A 19,470-nucleotide genomic window follows, 5' to 3' on the forward strand; every position below is an offset into this window, starting at 1 on the left:
GTGGTAGCTATGGATTAAAATGGAATGCAAAGAGGAATAAAGTGCCTTGTAAATGCTAACATTCCAGCTTTTTTCTTTATTATGCCGTGAAGCATCAAAATGACTGATATTCATGTTCTTTTGCAGAAGCAGCTGAGAACACTGCTTCCCCCTCCTTTACAAAACAACTCTTTTACAGGGTTCTAATGTAGATTAAGTTATGACAATATAAACCCAATGGAGTTCAAAGTCATGCTACTGAAAAACCCAGTTATGAAGGAAGATTCAGCCTCTAGTTCAGTGATGACAAATGAACTACACAAGCTGACATTCCCAGCTTTTGACAAAAAGAAAATCAATAGCATCTTTAATGACTAGCAATCATCTTTAATCAAACCAAACAACTGGTTGAGAACCTTCCTGTGATAGGAACAGGACTGTGTTAATATGGTAAAATACATGCTATAAAGTAAAGCAGCAGCTCTACAACTCCTGCTCTGAAGAACAGCTCCGCTGCTGCTCAAGAGACAGTTGGCATGTGTAGAACTGCAGAAAATAAAGCTTTGAAGGCTCAGGATTCAGTTTATTACAAAAATATTAGTAATAAGATTATAAATAGAGAAGAGAAAAATCACGGTCTATTTATATTAATTTGTTCTATAAACCCAAAAGTAGAAGTAAGTAAACATGAATCTCTATTAAATCCCTATTTTCATATTTTCCAGATCCAGACTATAAGGAAGTATAGAGTGGAGGAAGTGGGTTTGATTAATTAAAAAAGGAGCAATACAAGTCTGCAGCTGTTCCTGTTTAAGCACACAGCTTCGGAAAACTTTGTTCTGTTTTGCAACCTTGATCTCACAGCGTTCCATTCTGGTTTCCTTCAGAAGAGGATGAAGAATTTGTATAATGCAGTACAACATGGCTAACTTTTCATCCAGAATATCTTTTGTGGTTATTGTTTTATTTAAATTAAAGAAATGAGTTTCAAAAAGAATTTTGGGAAAAAAATATGGTATACAAAAAAAACAGTTGCTGAACTGGAAAGCCAAATTGTTCTGGCAAATTTTTATTTTAATATTCTGGAGTGCTAAGCAAAAACTGTAAAAAGTATCACATTGTATTTAGATCATTTTAAACAAAACCAGAAAGAATGACTGTGCCTGGTTGATTTAGAATCTAATGAGCGTTCTTAATGCAAATAGGGAAGAAAAGTTCTGTGCAGGAATCCTAAAAGAGCAAGTATCAAAAAACTAGTGAAATGTGCAGCCCAGTGAAAGGTTCAGCATCTAATGATAACAGCACAGCAGTGATTCAAAAGCAAACAAATCCTGCTAGAATGAAAAATCAATGAGCTTTGAGAAATTCTGACAATGAAAAGGGTACCTCTCCCTGTGAGATCAAGTGGAGAAGCCCCATTAACAGAGCAGCCATCTGCTTTTTCCTGCTTGTTACGTACTGTACAACCATTCATGCTACTTTCTCCTTCATCAATACAAGGAGATTCACAGTTAAGCAAATAGGCCCAAAACTTGGGAAAGAAAGAAAAGAAAAAATCATCTTAGGTGGCACAGAAGGGTGCCAGAAAACAGCCTTTAAAACCCAACTGAACCAAATCCAGCAGAGTATTTGGAAACCAGAGAAACAACTCTTTGCTGCGCTCACTATCTCCAGTGCCAGGGAAACCGAGGAACCCGTGAGACTCGGAGCCTGATGTGTGTCCCAATGAGGAAACTGATTAATCACACACAGAGGGATTAAACATTTGTGTAAATTCTTCTGTACCAGTTGCTGACAGAGCAGTGGGCAAAAAGTTTAAAGAAACCAATGTCAAACAAGCGTGATTTCCCTGAATGATGCTGCTGAATAAACTTCCAGATGAAGGATGAATTTGTACTATTGACAAACGCCTCTCTTGACTTGTCTCTTTGATTACTAGTGGAAGGTGTCCCTGCCCATGGCAGGGGAGGTTGGAACTAGATGATCTTGAGTCCCTTCCAACCCAAATCATTCTATGATTCTATGCTCCTCTCTTTCTGGACAAGTTCAATGTTTCTAATACAAAGGCTGAAATACATAGTGCGGAGGAAGAAATTTTACAAGAGACACCACGTCACAAAGCAGCGGTAGATAACACCAGCTTGAAAGAGAAAGAAAGTAAAAATCCCACTCTGTTGAAGAGAAAATTGGCTCTGATTCATTCCCTGAAGGTGACATTCATAACAAAATCCAAAGCAACAAGTGGTTTGGATTTGGGGTCTGTTTTATCAGCTGATAGTTGAAATCTAGCTGTAAGAAAGGAAACATTCTGGTTCCACTCATGGTAGCTGTCTTGTTGCTTCGCATGACCTTCAAAGCAACGAAATAGTTGGGAAACAAATTAATAAAAGTTCAAGAACTACTCATTATCATTAACGTTCAGACATCTGCGTTTAACAAAACACCCAAAATGAAGCTGGGTTCTCAATCACAGTCAATCACGTGGACAGTGCGCTGTGGAGGAACGTAATGAGTGTTTTGGCTACAGCACTAATTCTTTTCAGTGAATAAATATATTTGCTTAAAAAGTAATGCAAAACATACATTCCTTTCCAATTTCCTCAAGTGCTTTCTCGTCTTTTTCCTCTATCTTTTCTGAGGGACTGTATTTAACAGACAAACATTTGTTCAATTTAGTAGTCTTACAACTAATTAAGGGGGTACACGAGTTCTTTACCACTACAATTCAGATCTGTTTCTCTTCAACAAACTGTATTCTTCAATACAATTTATACTAAAAGTACAGTACGAGCAGACTGGCTTTATACAACGGCTCTCAAGTTTATGACACGAGAAAAACACTTTATTACTATAAATTCTAATATTTTATTTTAAACTAGTAAAAAGGTTTTTTAGCTCCATTGATGAACTTACCTATGCAATATTGACTCATCTCTTAAAAAGCAGAAGTAGCGCAACATATCAGAAAATACAAATCAAATCATTCACCAGCTTGCAGCACACTGGCTTTATGAATTATAATAAAAATAACTTTTATTTATATATATTCCCCCCCCCGAAATCTCCTAGAATGTTAAAGTTTGGCATGGAATGACAACAGTTTAAGAGATAATAACGCCTGCTTGTGTCCCAGAAGAATGAGGGGTAATCTCTCGGTAGGGTGGTTCAAACGAAAAAATATTTACTCAGAAAAAAATCCCAAAATACTCTGTAAGCCAAATATTTCTTACTTTTAAAAAGAATGTACAGTACTATCATGGCTTACTATGATTTCTCAGATGATTTCCAAATGTTTCATTACTACATAGTATGGGATACAATTTCTGGTCCAGATGCTTAAAAGAACAAATCTAACAAAGAAACTTAATCTGAGCTAGACTTGGCAAATTTTCCAGAAAAAAAAAAAAGTAGAATGATGTTTTGGAAGCTGCTCAAACAAAAGCCAAAATGGAAATATGCCTCTTTCAACCATACCCTAGGCTGCTGTTAAAAATAAATGGACACTTACAGTTTCCACAAGTGTGAACTGCAGCTGAGGTTTATAAAATACAAAACTTAGATGTCAAAACTGCCCAAGAATAGTTCTTTACTTTTATCTAAACCAAACTCAACTCTTTTCTACACTGCATTAACAAAACAAATATATGAGATGTTCTACATTACCTGATTGATTCTAGATCAATTAGAAAACACTCATTATTTTTAAGTTATTATGTCTTTAAAAATAAATCATGAAAGCATGTAAATGGTAGTAAACTGACAACAAGGACACTAAGGAATAATAATGCATGCTTCTATCTGAACTTTAATCTGACCATTTCAAAGCACCTAATGAACACAAGATAAACATATGTAGAAGTATTTTCCACCTACACACCAGGCAACTGTAGGACGGAGAGCTCAAATATGTTTGGAGTCACGTACGGTTTACGTGAATTCAAATGTGCTGAGGTATGGTTTTATCTGATAGCCTTGTTCCTCCTGTGAAGAAAGACATGGCTAAATCTTTGTATAGCCACATGTCTGTCTATAAACACCATAAAAATCTTAATAATCTTGGCCAATTTTTTTTATTATTATTATTTCAAGCCCTTCAGAGAGGAGAAAGTACCAAATTTATCCTTGGCTGCACTTACTTCAGGCAAAGAATTCGGCCAAACCTTTGTATTCCATCAAGAGGAAGAAACTATGAACTTAAACAATAAAAATAACCAATACCATATACAAATTACATATGGAAGAATGGTGGTAATTGTCTGTCTTTCCACCCCCCTGCCTTATATTATGGCTGTATGGTTGCAATTTAAGACCTCGAAAAGTTCTCAAACTAGAATTCCTACTGAACTAGCCAGACATAACTACTACAGAGAACACCCCTGCCCGCTGCATACCACAGCCTGCGTGGTCTGATACACACCGCGGAGTTTAATTATGTAAATCTATAATACTATATTCACGTTCCATAAATCAATTTTATTCTAATTTCCTAGAAAGAAGGAATAGCTTACAGAACCCAGAGGTATCTGATTTAGAAAACATCTGCAACAAATCTAATCCACTCTTGCATTCTACTACAGCCACTTGGCTCTTAAAGTGTGAAAAATGGCTATCACTTAGTAAACTTCGAGTCAAACTACTTGAAAGCACACTAGCTTTAAGAATAATAGAAAAGTTAAATTACAAGTGTTCTTACCTTGACTGGAGATTTATATTTTATAATAGAACAGAAATTAACAAGAAGGGAGAGTTCAATATATATAATTAATGACGAGAAGTTTAGATGCATCTAGTGAGTAAAAGTTCTATGCTTTAACTAATTCAAAAGTTCGGATGCTTTAACTACTTCATCTGTATTTTAATTATGGAACAAAGTATCGTAAAGTACAATCTTAAAAAAGACTTTATATTCATTTATGTGCAACGTTGAGACTCCTGTCAATGAATCGTGAAGCTTCTAATTTTTCCTGTGCACGATTGCTATTCTGTTTTGAATTCACACCCACAATGGCCAAGATATTTCCCATACTGATAACAAAGAGGGGTTTTGTTACCGCCGATTGAGGGGTCAGTGGCAGCTGCACTATGTGGCTGACATAATCAGTATAAAATACTAGCTTGCAACAAGGGCTGCTCATTAGAATATAAAACAATTGGAATGTTGAATCTGTAATTTCAGCAGCTGCTACTGTACGTTTTCCATAACTTTTAAGCATCAGCTATCAGTGCACTAACTTTCTGCTTCTTCACATCCCAAATCTCATTTTAGCGATGAAAACCGTTTGTGGGATTGTACCACAAATCAGATGCCTGAAATGATCCAGTATAAAAATAGTCCCACAAAAATGGCAATATTCTTAATCCAAACCATTCCAGAAACGCATTTTGCAATACAGCTTCTCAAAGAGTTGCCCTAACATGGCAGAGGAATAGACTGAGGCAGAGATTGAGACCTAGGAGCAGGGGAAAGACAGAAACTTTCCAGGTCAGGCTTTCCTTCAAAGCCAGCTTTGCCTGCAAAGATGGCCTGAGTTTATATAAATAAACTTTTACTCTATTTTTGCATCATGAGAGCACTACTGGAAAGGAAGGAAGCAAAAGGACTACGTTTTGCCACTGGCAACTTCAATGACCATTGGCCTTGTCCGATGAAAGATCCCTCGATTGTCAGTCCTAGGCAGATGACAAGTCACGGTGTTGATGACTGTCTCAGCACTTTAAGAAAATCTTAATATATGTTAAGCAAGTCTAACACTAGTTTGTGCTTCCTCTCTCTAAAAGATATTTAAAGAAATTATATATATATTTTTTAAAGCAAATTTCAATAGGGTGGAATTCAAATAAGCCTGACAACTAACTTAGCAGAATTTTTCTGGCAGGCAGAATGTCAGCATGAGCAGAGAGATAGGATATGAATTAGTGCTTCGTTTATGTTACTTATCTATTAAAAAAGTTTTAAAACTACATAAAGTAGCTCTGGAAGTCCAGTCATTAATTTCAAAAATCATTCTCTTACGAACACCAGACTCTTCTTTCTCTCCTGTACACAGTTTTTCTCAGAAGACCGCTTTTGCAGCAGCCCCCACAAACAGACACGCTTTCACACGTGCCTGGCAGGCCTCTTCCCAGACAAGTCCACGTTAACAGTGCAGTCCTAAAGAGGCAGAGGCACAAGATCATGGATGTAGTGCCACATCTAAATGGTGATAATCTCTCCGTGAGCATCAGTGATAAAAACCATCCTCCTCAACTAAGAGATCATCCCGGTAAAAGCGTGTTATATCAGATGCTACGAAATTGTCCTACAGTACTTAGGGGAACCCAGACAACTTGTCTCTAACCAGACAACAAAGAAAAGACAAACTTCCAGGTGGGAAAGATGAAATATTAGTACATTTACTGGCTTCCCCTCAACCACTCTTGCTCTTGTCTGGACTGCACCTCTGCTGAGCAGCTTTCTCACCCATGTCTAACAGCTTCTGACACTCAGCAAACTCTATCAGAGGAGACAGATCTGCAGCTGTCATCAACCTACTGAAAACTTCGCAGATAGTATCTCCTTACTCACTCTCCTAACAACACCTTACATGCATGAAGACATTTATGATTAATGAGAATTAAACTGTGGAAAGAGAAGAAATGGCACTTTCAGAACTTAAAAACCAAATTGGGTAAGCACTATAAATTGTATCACGAGAATATCTGGGAGAAAGAATGGATTTGATGACCTAGGAGTCTGCTTTGTTCCTGTGCTTTACAGGCCAGTTTCCGCATCCCTCCTTGTACTGGATTTATGGGGCAATACACTCCTTAACTAGTTAGTAGTTACTCAAGAGTTTCCCCTTCTCATCAGTGACCATGGAAATATGCATTTGTACAAGTCAACTTTTAAGTATCTCGTACTATAATTGAAGAGAAGAAGAAAAATTCATGTCTTAAAAGAAGACATCAAAAGCACTAGTAACTGCCAGACAGCACTGAGAGGTTCACATTATTTTTTCACTAAATAGGATTTAGTTTCATTTTAACATAACTCTCAAGCAATTCATTAAAGAATAAAATTTTCAGTCTCCGATACCTAGAGCTTTCAGCCTTATCCAAGAATAACGCAAGCATGGGTATGACGATAAATACAGGGAAGATTTTGTAATGACAACATGGCATACACTAATATCCATAGAGGCGTTTACTAAAACAGTGTTTACTCTTCTTCCCAGAGTTATAAACCCATTTTTGCTTCTTTAACAAGGCCATATGTTCAGCAAATAACAATATTTACAGAGTCTGCAAACAATCTTCTCATGAGAAAGGTAGAGGGAGCCTCTCGGTATTTTCAATGCATTTCACACAATTCAAGCAGCAATGCCAGATGAAAACAGTAAGGAACACAGTGAGGGGGTGGGGGGAGAGAGAAGGAATAAATGCATTTTTGGCAAAGTGAAAATTAACATATTCAGTGTTAAGAATAAGTAAAATAATTCAAACAGATAATTCCTGGGAGACAATTGATTCTGGCACCAGCAGCAAGAAGCAACAGAAAGGACCTTTTCCAATGTCATCTATGGCTCTTCCCTTCTGACGGTGTGCATAAAGATGTTCTGAAAATATTTAACCCATTTAGAATTAAACTCAGGTCTAAGTTTCAATATTCCCCAGTCTGTCAGTCCCCAGGTCTTTAGTATATTATTTCTCAGAAATGCTCAACAAGCCTTAGGCAAGTGCTCAAGAATTAGTGTGGTGGGGGCTATAGTCCTTGTATGAAATAAAAACACACTCTGAAAAACAACACAGATTAGATTGAGTCCTGATATTTAATTAAAATCAGAAACGAAACAGATCAGTTAAACTCAAAGTAGCAGAGAAAGAAAAAATGCAGGGCAGAAGATGTCATTTCATAGGAATAGAAAAATACGGATTGTGAAGCCAAAGGAAAGGTGCAGTGTCAAACCATTGCAGACACAAGTTTTTTTTAGCCTGATTTAGCAATTAGCTGCAATGCTTATGCATGCTTTTACAGAAAGGAGTGTGTTTCTGTGTGCTTTGTTACATTACAAACATACATATCAGTGCGCTGTGTTATCACTGAAAAATTAAAAAGCATTTATTAAAAATTATGATAATCATTGTTGCAGAACCTCTATATTAATAGTATATCTGTGTCTGTTCATACTAATATATTCCCAGCTATTTCAAATAATCCAAATAAAATAAATAATTATTTCTTCAATGCCACACCAACTATTTTCAGTTTTATCAGCCAAGTGATTTATCAAGTCAATACCCCTATGTCCAACAGCTAGCAGTGCAGTAAGGAGAATTTGGTCTCTACAGAATTTCTTTTTGAGTTTTTGGAAGTGTAAGATATCTGTCCTTCATAAATATTCAGTCATAATGTATTACATGTGAAATGTTTAAACAATGATTTACAGCTTTTTAACTTGTATTGTAGGAAGCCACCACCATATTTAAATGGTGGTATCAGCTGACACAAGCAACTATTTAACACCAACCAACTGCAGTGAGACTCTAAAATGATTTACTGTAAGTAATGTCAGATGAATGTTATTATTCTCCTGACTTTCAAAGATAGCTGTTTCAATGCTTATATATAACAAATCATTGCCAGTCACGGCTACTTTTCTTCAGAAATAGTCACTGTATCTTTCAGGTTATATTGTCAACAAGAGTAACGCTAAGAAAATTTAAGCTGATGTAATGGTTTTCATGGCATCTTTTCGACAACAAAGCTTGTATCTAAGATCTGACCACTCACAATTTCTAAACCAGATTATAAAGCTAAATCCATGCAAACCCTTAATGGATCAGGATTTTATTTCTAGCGCTGCAAAAACTTCAGTTGTGGCCAAGTCTTATCAGCTACAGTGGCAGACAGATTACAGAAGATGTGCCATGGATAAGTATGAAGCACTACCAGCTTAAACCAATTACACACTTAGCACAAAGTTGTCAAACTACAGATGAATGCCAAATCCTAACATGTAATTTCTATCATGCTTACGGATTTTAAGGAGAATTATACCCAACAGTGAGCCTGTAAGAAATGCAAAATGTAGCTGCAAAACACATGGTAGAAAGAAGAGTATTTGGAAATATGCAAGATTTTAGTAGTGTGTAAATAAGGAAACCACACTAACTCAAGAATTACCATTTCAGAACCTACAGATTTTTTACTAGAAGTCCACAGTTCAAAGTTGCTAGCGTCTATTCACTGGCAGAGATATCTATTAAATTATTTCCCAGCTGAGAGTAATTTCTTTTACAATAAGAAGCATAGTGAGAGGTAACTACAAAGCAATCCACAGCTGTCCTAATTACTCTTTGCAGGCAGGAAAACGTGTGATAAAATGCATGTTTTGTGATTCACTTCCCCTGGTTTACTTGCTTCAGGACTGTTAACCTGTAGCTGCTGATGGCCTTCTACAGTGCTCTTCAACCATATGAAAAAAATCTACACAGACAATCACCGTACAATTTAAGGCACATAATTAGCAATTATTTCATGCACACTTCACAATAATAATCTGTTATGTACTAAGGGAAAGAAACATTAATGAGCTACTTCTGGTGCTGCTCTGTGTACTGTGTTTGCATAATAATGAGGTCCAATCTGCTGGAAAACACATAAAGGACAAATTAATAAGGTCGTCATTTTTGTCTAATGATGCTTAATACAGTTTTAGCAATCTGCTCAAGACAAAAGACGGTCACTCAGACATAGCCGATTATGCATTCGCGTGGCAGATGAAATCTTTATTAAACAGAATGATGAATCTGATTAACATGCGATAACAAATATACAGTCTGCGAAAGCGACCGTGCCACCTCCTGCAAGCATCCCTCACGTCGACTATTAAGGCTTTACTCAGATTGAGGTCAGACTGGTATTCCCGAAAGGCGCATTAAGATAAAAGTTTGCCAAATGTGGTAACATGATGAACAAAACAATATCCTGTTATATAAAAGCCACTGTCTCAACAGCTGACTGTCTAATCAGTTACAGCAACAACTCCTTAATAAGTTTAAAAATCTAATTGTCGGAGTTTCACGCACCTTTCAACATATGAAAGACAATTTATTACATTAGCTAAGATAGATCTTAAAGCACCTCGAGTCCTCTGCATTTATGGTACCAAAGTATTTTCTGTAGGTTCCAAAGTATTGTCTTGTATAAAGCGGTTACCATTTCCCAAAGATGGCTGCAAACAGGAATATACAATTATTTAGGGTATTTTAAGGAATATAAAAAACCACTACTAATTTATATGCCACTGATTTCACATAAAGTCTGAATAAGTCAATGGAGGTTTCTAGGTCAATGGCAAGCACGTGATGTAATTGAATTTGTAGAGACGTAGCAGTAAATTTAAAAATATAATTTTCAATGTAAGTGTATAATTGATAAAAAAGTAGGTTACAGAAAGGATTGAAAAAGTGTAATTTGTTGATCACATCTTAAATTTAAGGCATGAAAATACAGCGTTACGTCTTTAAATGATTACCCAATCTAGAAGTAAATTTCAGATATTCAATCCAGTTATTCTATTTTCAGCTTGCTTTGCTATAGCAATGTGATTTGTATTAAATGAATAATTCTTTGCCTTCCAGAATCAACTGTACTTGATTTATAGACAACACATGACACGATGAAATGTAAGACGACACACGATACTTCATGACAATGTACATGATTTAACACAGGGCAGGCAGCAGAATCAACTACCATGTTGATTTTTATCTCTACAAATATATTGCTCACCAGCAGCAGGATCTTGTATTCAAGAATATATAACTGGGAGATAAACTGACAATCACAGCTTCTTCACTTCGATGCATATGTGTTTGCTCTGGTATATGATAGCATATAATAAATCATCATTTTCAACTCCCTTGACTCATTCTGTATGTCTCCATTTACAGTTATATATTCCCAATTACAGGAAAAAACGCAGCCGTTTGATTTAAGTAAGGAGACGATAAAATAAAAGCTGTATTTACCTCTACCATCATTCATCCCCAGTCCATTCTGCCTTTCTAAGTAACATTATTTTCACACACACACAAAATAGTAGCTTCATTCCTCACCCTCACAACTCCCACATTCAAGTCATCTGGCATATTAATCTGGTCATAAGGCATACAGTCTGCAACAGATCCGAAGCAGAGATGCCAGTTCTGACAATTGTTTCACAAGTCTATCGAAGACGATGGGATATATTTTTCCCCAAGCCTCTCTCTGAAACAAAGACATGCATTAAGAGATTAGATGTCTCCCTACTGTAAGCCACTAGCTTTCCAAATGACTTCCTAAAGCCAGTTGTGGTGGTCTTTTTTAGCCTACGTTGCTCTTCCAAGCCTAGAAGTTTACCGAGATCTCTTTCTAGTGGTTGGAAATAGAATATAGGAAAAGAATAGGAAAGAAAAAGACTTATTCATAAAACCTGCAACAATTAACAGTGTGTCTTTCCAGCTAAAAGAAAACAGAAGTTAAATCTACAGGTAGGCTAAGAACTTAACACTTGTTTATTTTACACTAATAAAAACACACCAAATATCAGCTGATCACACATTTATGCTTGATGCTCCCGGTGTGAAAGACGGCCAGTCCCCTGCTTCACCTGCCTGCCCAGCTTGGAGCGTGAATCAAACTGCTGACAGGGTTTGGTTTGCACCAAAAACTGCTGACAGGGTTTGGCCAGTCATGGGAAGCAACGAAGAAGTGCAACACAATGCTTCTGATTTGCTGGCAGTGTTACACAGCCCCTTATTTTAAATGTACAGTAAAAGACTGTTAGAAAGATAAAACTAATTATCTCATTATACCCCAGAGGAATCCATCGTTTCATATTCTTTCAGTATACATTTCCTCAATGTAATATTTCATTATCTTTTATATAAAAGGAATGCTAAAACTCCATGAAATCTTAGTGTTTGAAATATCAACATTCATGGTGTGTGATGCTTCATAAACTTTGTTTCATTATCACACTGCCGTACAGTGCATTTAAAATAGCTTGTACAGTGGATAATGATGCACACAGGCCAAAACACAAGGATCATACCCAGTTTTTGGCAAAGTTTTAGTCTCAAAATTCTGATTAAACTATATTATATTTATATCCACAGTGTAAATGAAAGAAAATTCAGGAAAGGCACAGGTGTCCTAAGGTTACTTGCACAGCTCATTCAGGATGGAGCCTCATCCTCTGTCTTTATCTTAAACTAAGGCATTACTAAGAGTACAGTAAAATACACATAGCTTTCTTGTCAAGATTTCAAAGAATTCTGAGAATTTAGCTTGCTAACATTGTTGGAAATACAATACCTATAAAAAAATTTTATTCCTGTTGACTCCTTTAGACCTTGTTCGTGTTCACCCGTCAGGGTTTGATTAACGTTTTTGTTAACAAATAACATAAAACTACATGTCTGAAAATTCAAGTCTGACTGTATCACTTGTGCAAATGTATTTTAATCTGTTTGTCTTTTCATGGAAGACACGGACAGCTATAGTCTATTTTCCTATCCCTTTTCATAAGATGTAATACTATAGACACTCCATCAAATTAGGTATAGACAATTACAAATATATTAACTGACCCAAACTCAGCCCTTAACTGTCATTTCAAATCTCTGTGGTAGAAATTAAATGAATCATATACAATTCATCTAAATAAATAAAATTTTCATTCTACCTTTTACAGTAATGATATTTTAATATTTACTCTACAAATAATTCAGTAATCCTTTTAATATATAAAATAAACTAATTTGACTTACCCATGACTGTACTTTCTTATTGAAATGAGTAACCTCAGCTCCTATCAAAGGGCACGGAGAAATGGACTGAATGATACAGCTCCTGCATTGTAAGTAACTTGTCAGAGAATATTCCTTCTCATTCCAAAGAGCATTTAAAGATAAAGTGGCATTCAAGTCTTTCAAAAAGAAAGAAAAAGTGCTTTATGTAGGCATCAAGAGATATTTTAAAACAGATAAAAGACCACAAGTTGCACTTCACATTTCTAAGAGTAGTGTTCCTATTTTGCCAGAAAGTAAAGAATGCTTACTGATCTCTGCAGACTTCGTAACTTCTAAAACAGAGTCCTTGTGACAAAAATCACATATGATTAATTGTGCCATCCAGAATTGCCCACTCATGAAAGAAAGTAAATACTTTTCTTTTGATCTCTGTACCCTGAACGCTGCTAACGCATTACACATTCCCTGGTCTGACACCTGGAATCATTTAATATCAAATACATTTCTTCTGCAGAGCCCTACTTCAACCACTGGGGCTGCAAGGTACATGCCTCTGATTCACAGATTTTGATTTGTTATAAGAAATATAATTGATTCTTTTATCTTTGTCTTTTCTTTTTGATCAGAGCAGTACATAAGGATCCAAGAAATTTGGGATTGGAGGGTAAGCTGGTATGCATCTTCAGTGCTTGGTTAAACATGTAGAGCTCAACAGACCTCAGTGGAGTTTTGCCTGTTTCCAGTCACCAGTAAATTGTGTGTGGCACTCCTTTTATATTTCAATCAGTTCTCTTAATTTCAGCTAGTGATGGTTGAGGGAACAAGACAGCAACTCAAAGGAACAAATCTTGCCATCAACTTCCCAAAAGTCAAAGGCAAGGGCTGCAAGTCTTGTGAATGGCCCCGGTTAAGAGAAAATAAGTATATACGACATATATTCTTGGCCAAGTCCCACCGTCAACATCCAATTCTCCAACTTCTGTATTTCCAGTCTCCTAAAAAAACCCATTGACCCACAGGGTTTTGCTGTTTATCACCTTTCTGGCCAAATGCTCTGCCTTGGACAGTAAGCTTCTACTGCCTTCAGTGTCCTTACTCCATAAAACAGTCAAACTTCTCCTTATAAGCTTTAAATAATCTGCCTCATCTATCTAAGGTCAAAGACACAGTTTACGGTTCTCGCTAACACATGTCAGCATGGTAGTATAGCTTTTCTGCTTGTTTCACCTTTCAAATATTTCCTGAGATTTTCAGAAACATTCACGATCCTTGGCAAGAGGACACAAAAATACCAGTATCCTTGAAAGATTTGATATTTTCATTTAAGAAAAGTATTTCACTTGTTTTAAGCAGCAAAATGTTCCTTTCTACAAGCTATGAAAAGGAAAGATGTCCTTCAAGGAGAAAGAAAACAGGTAGAGCATTTCATTCATATCCAGTAAAGAACTGTTGAACATCAGACTTCCTTCAAACTTACAGAAAGCTAAGTAGGAGCAATGGAAAGCTGTGGAAGTTAAAGAACAATGCGAACAACCACCACACTGTGGCAATAAAAGAAATATCTCTCGAACACAGATGTAATGAAGTAAGGTGCTAAGAGATGAGGATCACAAAAAAAATGAAGTCATAATTATTGACCAACAGGTCGGCAAAAATCAACACCAAGACCTTATCGACACAAAAAAGAAAACGACGTTTGCAGCAACTACACTCAGGCAATTGCTAACAGAGAAGAACGCAGGTGGAATGCAGGATCTGTAACATGGTATTCCATGTCCCTTACAAGGAGGAAATTTCCTAAGAAGGAAACAATTACAACAAAGCTTTAGTACAGCTTTGAACATTCTATATAACAATTTAAGGAAAGACAAGTTATAGTCTTTTTGAAAGCTCATGTGTTTCTCTTGGCTTAAAAATGCTCTCCATCAAAAATATCTGCAAAACCTGCATAGTACTATTTTGGACAGTAAGAAGTAGGGGGGCGAGAGACTTGTACTGGTCCTCTCCATAGGAGATTTCACACATGGATCAAGAGACAAAAACATGTTACCAAAATCAAAAGTATCTGCAGGAAATCAAAGCAAACAACGTGTTGCATTTAATTTAAAGCTAACGGACTTGACAAACGGTAGGTGGCATTTATCAGTAATCAGTAAGATTTACCTTCACTTTTCACTGGCATCTGATAAACCTTCAAAGTTTCTTTGAGATGACTAAGACTTGCAGCATCTGAGATGATCAACATCATATTATCATCTTCTGAAATGGCATCTAGTTCACACGTGCAATTATTAATGGATTCTTTACTTCTTATATTACTATTTCTGAAGAGGTTCCAGATTATTTTCAGTTCAATATTACCGTAGCAAGCTTTTCTCAAAATTCCTATGATTTAAAAAGCGGGGTGTAAGACTTATATACACATGGCTTTGAATACAGTACTGTTCGAACACACTGCACACTTTCCACATTTACAAGATGGTAATTTAGGCCCTGATCCAACACCCACTGAAGCCAGTGAAAAGACTTCTATTGATGTAAATGGACCTTGGAAGAAGGCCTTATTTAAATTTTTTAACGTGTCCAAAATTTACTTTTCAACAGATAATTTTCTCCTTGTTGTTACTCTCAAATTGACTGGTGAGTTTGAATCCACTTTGAATAAAGTCATTTATTTTTCATTTTCTTCAAACTGTGGCAGATTTTTTAACTTTCATCAATCAACTGACATCTGAGGTTCAGTTTAAACAGCACAACACTTCTTCACTGACACTGGCCACCTTGGTAACTGCAGGCATCAAACTCCCTCAGTGATTCAGAATGCTTTCATTTAATACATTGTGATTCCATTTCACAGATTCTATACCAAATTGCAAAGATACGACAATGCTGATAAATTTTTAAGGAAATGAATGAAAGTCTACTGATGAGATTGCACAAGTCTTAAAGGAGACATTAGGGTTGCTCTGGGAAAACTGAGGCAACAAGCGGCCTCCATCACCTGGCCCTACCTTTCTTTACCCAGAAGGCAACATAGACTTGCCACCTGGCATATGACTGTAATAGGTTCAGAAGCAATAGGGACATCTCCTACTCTCTCTCAGGCTCAGGTTTGGTTTGCAAAAGAAGAGACTTGGCCTTTCTTGATTTCATCTGATCTGAATGTCATCTGGTCTAGTTTCATGACTGACATCCGGTTCTGCTACATCCCACAACGGAGTCATGAGCTGCTAACACAGAGTTCCTGCCTACTAAGTCTGGCCTTCCTCACTTCTATGGCTGAAAAAGGTGACTTTGAGAAGGTTGGGGCTGATTTTTTTTTTTTGGTAGTGTCACTTCTTCGATAACAGTTCCATGGTTGTTTCATCACTTAATGAGCTTTTGGGGCAGCAGAAGGGACCTTAGAGAAGGGGAGGAGATGTTTAAGGATCCTATAACATAGAGTCTGTTGCAAACAAGACTCTGCACAAGAAACAGGTCTCTGCTTTGTGCCTAATGCACACCTCTCCATCTCAACCTCCATATCATTTCTAACATCTCCTAAAAATGTAGCACTCTGGCTTTCTTTCGAGGTCCTGACTCGTACTCGCAAGGCATGCAAAAGGAAATGTCTTACATTCAGATTTGTAAAACCTGGGACCAGTTAAAACCTCACTAAATTCTCCTGGAGGACGATGTTTTGTATGTCCTTCAAGTGTATGAAGCGTCTGTATCTAATTGTTTCTGCGTGTAACTGATGAGAACATTTTGTAATTATGTCGTTACAACACACAGCCCAGTAGCCTGCAGATAAGAGAGAGCTTTAAAAAGTAGCAGAGTTATTATCATTATCAACTTATAGACCTTCTCAAACTGAAGAGCCTCACGAAAACGCAGAGACAATTTCCAAGAACATCTAATCCACATTTCGTACAAGGGGTCATCCAAGGACTAAAAAGCAAACTAAATTAAAACACGGTAGGTTATGTATTGAAGAACAGCAGTGTGATCACACGGTTTTTCAGTAAAACTTTCAAGAGTTTCAGTAAAACACGTATTAGATTCACAGAGTCACTGTGCCAAAACACTACCAAACTTCTCACAGCAACTGGTAGCAAATTAACACCTAATCCTTAGATGGAACATATTCCAGTGAATGGGCCACTGTTACAAATAATTTCTTTCAGCCTCCCATAATGTCAAGACCAGTTGCCTTCAGCTACCTCTTAAATACCAGTTCGATTCCCATTGTACTTCGAGACAGATCAGTGTAGCAGGGCCACCGAGTTAAGCAAAAGACACACGTCAGAAAAGATGACATTAACAGCAACTTATTTTCACTGAAATGCCAAGTAAAAATACTTGTGTTATTGTGACAACTCCCTCCTCCTCCCCTCGAAAAGATTTTCTGCAGGTCTCCAATGCATTTCTAACACTTTTTTACCTAGTTATCATATACTGTGGAGAAATAAACCAATTATTCTAAAACATCCCTCCATTATTCGAAACTATGAAAGTAAAAAGATGGATTAAAAATCCCACAATTCCCAACCTGAAACAAATGACCAGTTTCACAGATCTTACCCTCTGCTTTTGGCAGTATTTCAGCTCCACAGACATTACAATAAAGTCCTTTCTTGCAAGGCTGGTGGCGTGTTTCCCTCTAACAAGACAATGTACAAATTCACGTAAATACTAGTTTGCACATAGTAACTATTTAACTATGCAGATTGAAGCATTTAAATATAAACACAAAGAGATATCAAAACCGCTTCAGAGAAATACACTACTTGAAACTCTCAAAATTTATTTGAAATTGTTTATCATTTATATTAGCTAATAATTAAAATAATAATAAAAATAATAATATTCGTCATGCTAAAAATATTTAATATATATATTCTATATAACCTAACTTAAACAGAAAAACTTTCATATAAAATGAATTTATATTTCATATAAAGTGAGATGTTTTATAGTCAACAACACTCCTGGCTATCAAAGATTTAGTTTGGGATTTTGCAAAGGAGCCTAGGAAGACAGGTTCCCAACTTTTGTGAAGTTTCAGTGCGATTATGTCCTTAGACTTTGCAAATCCTGCCCTAAAAATTAGGCACTAACCAGAAACTGTAAGCAGTGCTTACACTGAAACAGGAATCACATCCGTACCGAGACACACGCCAGGCTCTTTAGGCAGTCAACACCTGCAGCTTCTACCTGTGTTACCAGGACTTGAAAACGCTCAGCCCTTTTGTTTCCCATGAGAAACAAAGGTATCTATGGAGTCTGTAAATGGTAAAGATCCAGGGCAAACCATTCAGACCAGGAATAAACTATTTCATCTGTGTTGTTTCACTTAAAAGATTATATAATAAATCATTCTTATTTCCCTTGCACCTCAAAGTTCAACAGCAGCCTCTTACGAACAGGAACTTTATTCCATCTGCACGGTACCTTTCTTTCACGGGTGTAGCTGCTTTGCCTAACTGCAGCTTTTCTTCGTCTGCATTGTCTCTGAACTTTCAACCCTTTAATAAATTCAAGATTTTATGATTATTTTAGACAGAAGAGATCATCCTTAGCTATTATATCAAAGTAAGAGAGGAATTTTCAATAATTTAGCTATTATAGATCTAGGAAGTCCAAACAAATGATTCCAGTAAAGTTGGTACATCGACTTCACTTCCTTTCTATTTTTCAGGCTGGGCAGCAGGGTATTTAATATTGGGAATCATGATGAATATATTAACTATAGAAATAAATATTATTCTTACCACTAACATATGAAATAACATAGTTAAAGATAAATTAAAATGGAATTTACACAGCTTTTACACCAAAAGAGACCGTCCACCCCCTACCCCCCGTACCACCAGTATTACAAAGGATTATTATCCATCAGTTGTCCCAGGCAACACAGCTATAGTCAGGATTTGAGTTTGGTGAATTTGTGGATGAGACTTTTCAAGAAAAATCTAGTATCTAGTAAGCCATATGCTGATATTTCAATATATATTTTTTTAAAAAATGGTTAAGGAATAATTTCATGTAAAATGTAGCTGTTTTAAACCTCTGCAGAATATTTGACACGAAGAAGGCAATGTCTTCAAGGATTTCTAACCAAAGCAAGATGCAACACAAGATCAAGAAAGGAACAACCTGCTCCAGATAAGGAAAGGAAGATGGATTTCTTTTTGTTTTTTTAATGTTATGGATTTAAAGACAGACAAATCTTCTGAAAGACAAATAAGAGTGTTCTATGAGATGAGCAGACAAGCCACAAACTTGAGTGATTTCTATTATCTCTTTACACATATATAAACATAAAAAGTGGATTGGTGCAGAAGACTTGTTTTAAGAAAACAGCTATTAGAAACTCATGAAAATCAGGCTGATAACTCATAGCTGCAAAGCCACCTGCCACAGGCTGCCTCAGCATTTGCTGTGGGAACGGGACCATTCTAGTCCAGAAGCCAGTTACAACCAACCATGTCTACGTTACTAAGTCCTGATATTCAACCAATTACTTCAATGTAAATCTAAATTAAGTACGTTCATCTTCAGATGTGTCACGTGTTTAGATTGCTGCTGACATGAGAGCTTGCTTCTGTCCTATCAATGAGTTCAAAGCCACAGGCATTGAATGATTAGGAGAACATCCAGGAAACCTAAACCAAGAAAACACGACCCATACGTGGCACCAATACAACAAAAAGTTTAACCAAATGCCTTATA

General features: G+C 36.5%; 1 protein-coding gene across 1 annotated transcript in view; it reads right to left on the reverse strand.

Moving 5' to 3' along the window:
- The window catches only part of BRIP1 (BRCA1 interacting DNA helicase 1), a 116,104-nt gene that overhangs the window by 35,511 nt on the left and 61,123 nt on the right, over positions 1-19,470 (reverse strand). The window contains exons 20-23 of the mRNA XM_086624861.1: positions 18,190-18,263; positions 17,320-17,398; positions 14,926-15,141; positions 12,775-12,932 (exon numbers count right to left, since the gene is read on the reverse strand). Coding sequence (XP_086480987.1) covers positions 12,775-12,932; positions 14,926-15,141; positions 17,320-17,398; positions 18,190-18,263 — 527 coding nt within the window. The remainder of the gene's footprint in view (positions 1-12,774; positions 12,933-14,925; positions 15,142-17,319; positions 17,399-18,189; positions 18,264-19,470) is intronic.

The sequence above is a fragment of the Tauraco erythrolophus genome, chromosome 21 (assembly GCF_009769465.1).
Source record: "Tauraco erythrolophus isolate bTauEry1 chromosome 21, bTauEry1.pri, whole genome shotgun sequence".
Lineage (NCBI taxonomy): Eukaryota > Metazoa > Chordata > Aves > Musophagiformes > Musophagidae > Tauraco > Tauraco erythrolophus.